This window comes from Morone saxatilis, unplaced genomic scaffold (assembly GCF_004916995.1).
Source record: "Morone saxatilis isolate NCDOM2014 unplaced genomic scaffold, NCSU_SB_2.0 Contig20, whole genome shotgun sequence".
Lineage (NCBI taxonomy): Eukaryota > Metazoa > Chordata > Actinopteri > Moronidae > Morone > Morone saxatilis.
The window spans coordinates 16,893,930-16,903,870 of record NW_023339763.1 but is presented as its reverse complement, the minus strand read 5'-3'; the positions used below and the strand labels follow the sequence as shown (position 1 = coordinate 16,903,870).

Genomic DNA, 9,941 nt, shown 5'->3' with positions numbered 1-9,941 from the left:
GGGGGGGGGGGAGGGGAGGAGGAGGAGGAGGAAGAAGAAGAAGAAGAGGAGGAGGAGGAGGAGGAGGAAGAGGAGGAGGAGGAGGGGGAAGAGGAGCAACAGCAACAGGTGGATGTAAAACATGAAGAGGAGGAGGATGAAGAAGAAGAGGAGGAGCCCGAGGAGGAGGAGGAACCTGAAGAGGAGGAGGAGGAGGAGGAGGACAACTCTGAAGAGGTGCAGAGAGGGGCAGCGGCAGCGGCAGCCAGCAGTTCGAGAGGCAACCAGTGCAAGTCTCAGCGGGTCAACACACGTAACCAGGGCCGCAGGACAGTTCTGTACAGGGACGAGTCAGAGGATGATGGCCATGGGTCGAAGGAAGACCCTCTCAACCTGGGTAGGTCCCGCTCAGGACGGGTACGCCGCATGACTGAGAAAGCCCGCGTCAGCCACCTCATGGGCTGGAGTCACTGACACATGGCCACCCCTTCTCAGACCTCAGAAAAAAAACTGTTCAACATGAGTAATACTTCAGGGATTTTTTCTTTCTTTTTGTACAAGTGTATATATAATATATATATATATGAATATATATATATGATTTTTCTTTTTATCTGAGACTGCTTTGACTCAAACTGATAGGTGCTCTTGATGTTTTGCCAAGGAGTTTTCTTTCCTTGGTCGACAGAGCTATTTGTTCAACACGGACCCTCTCCAACTGGACTAACTCACCTCGGCCTTACCGCTCGCTGGAGGAGCCTTCGAAACACGGCACTGCTCTCCTCGTCGTCCTGTGCATTTCACGTCCAGGACTAAACACTATACCCCTCCTTTCTACTCCTCTCGTCCCTCCCACAACTATTCTTACTCCTGGTCACCAAAGAAGGATGTGGAGATGCCAAAAAAATGGTGCTCATTATATTTCTCCATTTTGTTGACTTTTCTTGACAAGTAATTTAACAAAACTATTCGTGCTAGTGGTCAAAGGTTCAGTCATGACCACCGTGGAACGCGTGCAGTATCACTACAAAGTTACTGATGTCAACTTTTTTTGGTACTCGGTCTTTCCTCACAACCACAAGCCTTAGTTTTCAGAGCTCACATCAGTCAGGTTTTGTGCGTGATCTGTGGCTGGAGTCGAGACAAAGTGTAGTTTGGGCACTAGCAATACTGAGGAATCAGAGTGACTTAAGTCATTAAAATACAGTACCATGGTAGTATCTCAGCTCCTAAACCCCCCGTCGGACAACTTGATGTCCTTGGCCTGTGAATGTTAAATGTGTTCCCTGCTTCCCCTTCAGTGGTGGTGACTGTTTTTCAGCTCTTTGATTCTGGTGTTTGGTTAGAATTGGGTGCTTTTTAAGAGTAAAGCTGATTTATTTAATTTTTTTTCCTTGGGTAAAAACACCACTGCATCCTGTTTGTATTTTTACTGTTGTACCTGATGGATCAGACTTGCATCCATTCATGGTTGCTTCCATCACACCTTCTCCTCCCAGCATGTGCAAAAGCAAAGGGGTCCTTTGGCCTACTCTCTTCCACAGAAATATTTATTTTTCCATTGTATTATACTTGGGTTTCTTTAGCTATTTCGTACATTAATAGTGATGAGGAAAAGGAAATATTTGCACATTTATCTACTCCACTTGGCAGCTGAGTAATAAAGATATTGGAGAAAGAGAAATAAGGTGGGATTGATGATTTTTGTGTTAGAATGTTTAAACTGTCCCAGCACACATTTATTCAGTCTTTTGTTTTAAATCATTTTTAGCTTGAATATGTTTCAGCCTGTGTATGATGAAGCTGAAGGTCTTGTTGGCAATCTAAATCATGCTTTCTAATGGCCTGAAGCAAACGTAGCAACCACGGATTATCCCTTCATTAATATGTTGTTCCATCTCTCCCCCCTTGTTTCTAACCACCTATGGACTGGTTTTTGGGTGAATCAACTGCGCACACGATTGCTTTTTCCCCCCATAATCTATTACAATCAGAATCGCTAGTCTAGTTTTTCTGCCTAGTTTTTAGAAAGAGTGATTCCTGGCAGTGTTTCCAAAATCCCCCTGTGGAACTGCATCAAAATGGATGCCTCCTGTTGCACCAACATTGTTTACTTTAAAGCTTGTGCAGTTGTCGATTTGCTATGAGTCAGTCATGAGAAACCAGGAAAGCTGACTCTGAAATTCTCATTTCAACACTGGGTGCTCTAATCCAAACCCACCTCCTCATTACTCTGCCTCTGTGTGGTCAGAAGCATGAGAGAGAGGCCTCGGAGGTTTGTTTTGTTTTGTTTTCTCTTTTTCTTTTTTGGGCTGAAGAGTTTGGTTAGTGTCGGGGTCTCAGTGATCAAACACACAAATCGGCATCAAGGGTGCTCCGAGCGGCAGCATTAACTGGCGTCTAGAAATGATTCTGGTTGAGTGTAAGAAGAATAAGATTCGTATTTTAGAATCTTATTTTCATATAGTAGATGGCTCTTAGTCTCGCCTTCGAAGCGTCAGATTAGTTGATGACAAATACAACAATAACATTCTACTGTAGGTGGAATATGTGACTGTCTTTTATACAAAATGTTTTGATTGTATGTGTTTCTTTTTTTTAATAAAAAATTGGTTTTCTCCAAATGTATGTGTTAATTTGATGCTTCTATGATGTCTGCTGGTGTTCAGGTAGCACAAGCTTTAAAGGGCTGTGAGTGTTATAAGCAAGGGTCATAAACATGCACCAAAGGCAAAGATTCATGAGTTAAAGAACACTGGGACTGTTTATCGATCGTGGTAGACGGTCATAAACCCGACTGTACCGTTTGCAACTGCCTAACTGCATCAATGCACTGAAAGCTGGGGTGAGTCAGACGAGGAACAAACAAGGTTGAGCTGTGACGCACAGTGCTCTGCCACACCTAGAAACTGCAGAGATGCTGGAGGATCATGGGAATTAAAAGGGATCAATCCATAAAGAGGTAAAGGTCAGTTTAAAGGGTGCTAAGGGGACAGAGCAAAGTGCGGTGAGAACAAATGAAGAGTAGGTGACTAATGTACCACTATACTAATATTTAAAAGCCTGAGTTTTCACAGTAGTGTGTGCAGATGGTCAGTTTCTGGATAAGGGCAGAACATATGGTCAGGTAAAGATTGGGTGAGCTGTCTTTATGAATAAATGTAGCAACAGACCAGTGATGCTGGTGTTTTTCATCAGGGGGCACCAGAAGTGGAATACCCAGACAGTGTTTTGCTGGAAAAGTGTCTATATTCTGTATAAAGCATTTAAGGACTAAAGGCTGAACTTTCACTCCTGATAGACAGTTCTCTAAATAATGCAGCATTTCTGTGCAAATGTACCAGAGTTGAAGCTGAGGCTTGGGATGTATATGTACTCTTCTTTTTTCAGTCTACACAATATTTCAAGCGCCTCGGCATATAAGATATATAACAAAATATTCTTACAGTACGTCAGTAGTTTAGAGGAGGACCAGCAGGAGGGTGGGCGTGGGCTTTGTAGGTTTTGCAATGAATGAAGCTGGAAAAGTGCAAACATTTCTTTTCCTCCCAAGACTAAAACTACTTTAACCAACGACAGGCTATTGCTGTATTTCTTACTCACTTGCTTTATTTTGTAAATAAATGTATTTAACTTGGGTATGGGTAAAAGGTTTATGATCATTCCTAACTATACTGAACAGCAGCTTTTCACAACCACATGCTCCAAACTGGCCTGACAGAAAGTGAACTTCTGATGCATTTACAGGAGTTAGTATGAAATTGGAAAAACTGCTATTTTTTAAAACTGACTTAAATTTCAACCACTCAAATAAATGAATAATACTGTTAAAAACAGTAATCTAAACACTGCCTTAGGTCATGCATGTGTATAAACAGATTTCTTAAGTATTTATCTGAGTGCTGCAAAGATGTCCGTAAAAAGGTTTGTGGACTTTGCATGCCAACAATGTTGCCGTGGCACCAAGAAACCACAAGATACAATCTAGCTGTTCAAGGTAACCCTGAAGAGGCGATTATACACCATCATTTAATTGAAAATACACGCAAAGACAATTACCTATCACACAAACGACCTTGCAGCTTAATGAAAATAAAACAGTGTAACTCAGGCCACCAATGGAAGACTCAAGACAAAGAGTGGTTGTGTTATATTTATTACCACAATAACACAACAATCTGAGCAACTAAATATCATAACAGGAATATTTTAACTTCTCTACTGGTGAAACAGATCCTTAACAGTACACAACATACCCAAAGTCTCTAGATAGATACATCACTTTAAAGCTACACAGCATACAGTATTTTAGATGTCTTCAATATTTAGTTGGAGATTCACAAGCATGTCAGAAACACCTTTATTACTCAACAACAGCTATGTGCATTTACATTGTGCTTCAGTCTCAGATTTAGTTTAAACAGCCCACATATCCTGTCCTGTGCTTTAATTGTCTTTTTTTTAAATACTGAGTACATGTACTGTAGCTATGCATACACAATGAACAAACACACAGGGACAGAGTGCAATAACAGCTGGCTGCATCGTGGACTGAATCATTTAAATGTGCAGTAAAATTTTTGCTCACAATGGTAGGCAAAACCCCGACAGGACGGACATTCACTACGCCCACTACAACAAACAACGGTCACCATGTAATACACACAGGAAGTCTGTTCAACCGGTTGAAGGTGGAAATTTGAGGGGTAAAAAAACAGAATTCAACCTGCTCTCCGTGTTTTCAGCTGTTCACTCTTCTTCTTAATGCTACCAGGAGGCGAATCCTTGTGCTGTTTCTCTGACACGGAGTAGGAAGATTGATTTGATAAAATGCAGGGTGAATTCAGGGTGATATGGCCACAGCTCCTGGTTTATAACTTCTATCACTTTGCCAAAAATGATTTGAAATGAAGACCATAAACTCTGTCACTAATTGGGATCAGAGCCACTCTGAGCTTGGTTTAATATTCTAAGGGACCGTAGGAAAATGATTGGGGCTCAGCTTTTTTTAACAGCGTAGTTCAGAGTTACATAAATACGCTTTTAATATTCAAAGAAAACATTAAAGGCCCCGAAAACATTTGCTATTTTTACAGTTTTACAGAACAGTTTTGGTTATTTCACACGAAAGATTTCTGTTTTTGAATCAAAATCTGTTGAGAGTTGGTGGGTTGTTTGCTCATGATGCCCAGCCACTGTCAATAAAATCTGACTGAACCAAAGCCACACAGTCCTGATTAGCTGAGTTTTAGAGTGTTAAAAATAAAAATAAACAATAAAGAGGTTGTTTTTTTTCCCCCACCAATGTGTAGAGAAATACTTAAGATACGTTTTCAGAGCTTCGATCTCTCGTTTCTACCTTTGAAATCAGGTGTTTACATTCACAAATACAGAACTTACAATATCATGGAAACACCACAGCAAATTTAGTCTAATGTATGCCCTCAGTGAAAGGTGTCCTATTTCTATACAGTGAAAACACAGGTACAGCCGTACAGACGTGCTGAAATTTACTCCACAGAGACTGATGATTCACAAAACAGCTGTACAGGGTTTTCAGAAATGGTAAGAATGTGTTATTATTCAAACTTCAACCAAACCAAGATGTTTATGTTCTATAGATTATGTTTTTATATGTTAAAGAAGTTTATCTTCTAGCCACAGAGAATTATCACATTACATTCTCCTCAACGGGGGAAGGTGACCAGTACAGAGCCAAAACTGAGCCGAAACAGCCGTAAACAAAGTCCCTCCACTTCAATGAAATCCTCTCTGAGAGCTCTCTCCAATGTGGGCTCTTGGCGTTTTCTTTCCTTTTCAAAAGTGTTCATCTTGAAAGGGTGACATGCTTTTCCTCCAGACCCCTTTCAGTTCTGACCTTTCATCATCTTTCATGTCATAAGCAGGAGGGATTTCAAAGCATTAAACAACACTGCGCCCGTGGTTGCCTGTTGTTTTGGTAAAACTTCCATTTGTGCCTCTGCTTGCAGAGCACCATGCTGAAAGCAGCCTACATGCCTCCCCGTGGGCATGTCACTGTAGCTACACCAGGCCAGTCTGCATGTGGACATGTAGCGGGTAGGGGTGGTAGACGAGTGGGGGCTGGGCCTGGGTGATGAAGTAGCTGCTGTAGATTGGCTCTGTCATGTACGGGGCGGGCTGATAGAAACAGGTGACGTTGGCCGTGTTGGGGATGGCGTTCTGCTCGCCCAGAACCCTCAGAGCCAGGACAGTGATCATGTTGAGGGTCTGTCTCCTCTCGTGTCCCATCAAACACACCGTGCTTTCATCTATCACGCGCCGCAGGGTCATCAGGTAGTCGTACTTGCTCGCCTCCTCGTTGCCGATGTAGTGGCACTGCAAATAGGCCTCAATCTTCCGCTGCTGCTCGCTCACGTCTGGAAAGTCGATGAAGAAGCGGGAGCACATGTATCGCTCCAAGGACTTGATCTCTGTCTCGCTGGCTGGTCTGAAGTTCCTCACCAGCAGGTCGCTGTATTTCAGCAGGCCCCCTCCTCGAATCTCCTCCGGGTTGCGGGTGGCGATGAGGCGGTGGCGGAGGTGGTCCATTGCCTGTTCAAAGTCTCCGTACATGCACTCTGCTTCGACAGTGATGGTGGGCTCCTCTGCTGCCCCGGCCCAGGAGCTCGCCCTGCAGCCTTTTGGGACTGTGTCTGCCAGCTCAGGTGTTTGCTTGCTGATCTGAGGCTGTGAGGCCACGTTGGCTGCACATGTGCGGCTTTGAGTGTCCGAATCAGGAGGCTTCTTCGAGTGCTTTGGCTTAACACTTCGTTCCACAGTTTCACTCGTCCCAGTCCTGTCCTGAAGCGTACTGGCTGGACTGTATGTGGGAACTGTGAGCGTGTCTAAGGTCTCCGGCTTGGAGGCTGGAACATTTGAACAATGAACTTGAGCGCTGTCCTGCGAGGGAGGCTTTGGCTGAAGTGGTTTAGGTATTTCTATGGGTGGGAAGAGCTGTGTTGTGAGGTCTGACAAATCAGTCAGTAATGACCATTTCTCAGGCTTACTGATCATCTTTCGGGACATCTTTCTTTGTAACTTTGGTGAGGGGCAGTAGTCCGGTACAATGTCCTGTGATGTGCTGCACGTTTTCTTAGCTGGAGGAGGAAAGGAAAATTCGAGATGTGAGTCTTGTAGGCTCGAGGTATTCTCAGTCCTGCAGATTACAGAGTCTACTTTGAACTGAGGTATTTCTTCACAATGGACTTTTTCCTGTGGCGCTGACTTTTCTGTAAGCGTTACAGATGCTGGCTGGGAAACCTGTGACCCAGATAGCTCTTCATTACTCTGTAGCTTCAAACATGCATGCGTCATCAGCGGATCCCTGACATCTGTAAATAAAGTTTTAGGGGTTGAAACTAAAGGATAATCACTGTGGAACTGTCCTTTCTCTTCTCCATTTCCTCCACATAGCTCAACAAACACAATGTCCTCCTCTGAATGAACATCCTCTATGCCATCCGCTTCCTCTTCCTCTTGCTGTAAGTTAATGCTCTCAGCTTCTAACACCTCCTGTGCCTCATGCTTTCCACCTACATGCTCAGCTTCTGCATGTGGAAGCTCCTTCTCAGGCACAGAACCTGCTTCATCCTGGCACCGACTTTCTCGGCCGGTTGCCATTGCGGAGTCTTTTTCCATGTCTGCTGCAGCATCCCGAGGAATGCTCGGTTGCTCCTGCTCTTTGTTTTCATCCTCGTTGTCTCTTTTAGGCAAATTCCCAGCATTCAATGCCAACTTTCCTCCTTGCTTCCTTTCAGTCTCCCAGTAAGACTCCAGCATGCGATCTAATATTATCTGGAAGGAATCCACGCTGAACTCAAACTGTCTCCGAAGGGAACTGACGAATCTGAGCCCCACGGTCTTGGCTCTGTTGTTGGAGAGCGAGATGAGGCTCCATCGGTCATGCTCGTTGAAGACTTTCACCATCTTTTGCACGTAGGCCTCCTTCATTGTCAGGCAGGTGATCTTGCGTCTGTTAACTCCACAAGGTAGGAGGTCTCGGAGGCTACCCAGCACCACCTCCTTAATCACTTGGAGGTCCTCCTGCCTGGGCAGCTCCACTCCGAAAATGATGTCTAAGTCTTTATAGCCCAGGCCGTTATCCCTCACCAGGACGTGGCTGGCAGTCGCGCCATTCAGCCGTATATCTTTCACCTGGATGTCTCTTTCGACCAGCCGGTCCTTCACCACACGAATGATGTCTTTCGCTCTCACCTGCAGTGTGGGAAAGTTTCCTCGTCCATGGATGGGGATTACCTCAGTCAGGACCTTGTCCAGAGCTTGGACTTGCTCGAGGGTTAGGTTGTGGAACCTCTTCTCCGATTGAAGCTCCATCATCCTTACCTGTGAAATAGAGGGCTGACATATCACATGATGGCTAATGAAAGATTGAGGCAGAAAACATACTGTAATATAAAAAACTGTTTGCTCTCAGAATAAAATAATGCTCTATCCTTGCCCTTTCGTCTCCTGTGCATGCCCTTTTCAAATGCACAGAAAAAGTTTTTTTTTCTTTACACATTGTCTGTATCATTGTAGCACCTACAAACTTATCCTTGAGAATATTTTTAGTCCAGGCCTTCAAAGAGCAAAGCATTTGCTGTTTTGTTTTCCTCTGCTCCTCTAAGTCTCGAGTGCACCTTGTGCAGAGCAGTTAACAGATATGAATAACTGCCAAAGAGAGATGTTTTCACCCTCGTTCCCCTTTCTGATTGTTTGTGCTATTCATTGTCTTCGACATTTAGCATAAAGGGACACACACAGGTGAGCAGAGAGGACTGGGGAGGGCTCTGTGCTACCACTAGGTGGCAACAGTATCATAACATATGGCAAAGTCAACTGAATGGCATAGCAAGTGCTTGAACATAAGCTGATGCACAGTAACATTTTTAAACAGATCACATCAGAATATTCTCCAATATTGTTTTAATAACAGATATTTGCTTCAATCAATCTCAACCAGACAACAGATGTGATTGATTGAGCTGTAAAACAAGATGAATGTGCCTACTTCACAACCCCTCCCACAATGCATTGAGTTTTGAAAAGGGAGTTGGGACTTTTTTTTCTGTTCAATACGTTCCAGTGTTATTATGAACGTCACCAGTCGTTAGTCACACGAGATAAACACTGAGTTGTCGTCATGTTGAAATTCCTCCATGATCATGTGCCCGTCTGCTGCCTACAGTTGACTCACCTGTCTTTCATTCACTGGCTGTCAGCGGCAGGGACAATCAGGTGGATAATCTATAAGGGACAGGCTGTACGGTATGTGTAACAGTGCTGAATCTAAGCTTGTCATACCAAACAAGGCATATAATGCTGTGGTTATCCGCCAGACTGCGTAATGTTGGTAATAAACAGAACGCTGTTGATTGATAATGTTTTTATTCCTGCTGTTATGATGTGACAATATAACGTACAGTACGCTGACTCACTACTGAGGCAAAGCTTCATACTCTCAGATGCCTTCAGGGTTCAGGAGTTAGTTAAGGATCCTCAGGGTGTTTTTGAAAAGATGAATGCTCTCATCATCCCGTATGCTGCATGCAATAAACTCAACTTGTTATAAAGGGCTTTAATGATCTACTTTTAGATTTCTTTAATGTTTTGCATTTACGCTTTAGTCCGTATCAGCACAGTGTGATAAAACATATATGGATTTCTAAAGAGGAGGAGATTAAACTTTAACATGAGAAAAAACCAAAACCAAAAACACTACAGTACACATTGTGTATGTAGCTATATATATATTTATATATATATAAACATGGAATATTTTACTCATTTTTACCACTGGTTGTGCAGCTATTTCTTTCTCTGCCACTCCGCCATAACAGAAAATATTTTTTTCCCTAATTTAATTAAAATCAAGACAGCTGTGTATGAAATGTAATATTTGAGTTGAAGACACATGAATCAGTACATTTTTTAAAAACCTT

General features: G+C 43.2%; 2 protein-coding genes across 2 annotated transcripts in view; one reads left to right on the top strand and one right to left on the bottom strand.

Annotated features, from left to right (window-relative positions):
• Positions 1 to 2,597, top strand: part of brwd3 (bromodomain and WD repeat domain containing 3) — a 16,886-nt gene extending 14,289 nt beyond the window's left edge. The window contains exon 41 of the mRNA XM_035665929.1: positions 14 to 2,597. Within this exon, the coding sequence (XP_035521822.1) occupies positions 14 to 453 (440 nt within the window). The 3' untranslated portion in view covers positions 454 to 2,597. The remainder of the gene's footprint in view (positions 1 to 13) is intronic.
• Positions 2,598 to 5,488: 2,891 nt separating this feature from the next.
• LOC118331195 lies at positions 5,489 to 8,373 on the bottom strand. Its single transcript, XM_035665987.1, has one exon. The coding sequence runs from the start codon at positions 8,335 to 8,337 to the stop codon at positions 6,022 to 6,024; it is 2,316 nt and encodes a 771-aa protein (XP_035521880.1). The 5' UTR covers positions 8,338 to 8,373; the 3' UTR covers positions 5,489 to 6,021.
• Between the last annotated feature and the right edge of the window lie 1,568 nt (positions 8,374 to 9,941).

What these genes read in the sequence shown, in the direction of transcription:
- LOC118331195 (XM_035665987.1), bottom strand. Translation starts at nt 8,337, where the DNA reads ATGATGGAGCTTCAATCGGAGAAGAGGTTCCACAACCTAACCCTCGAG.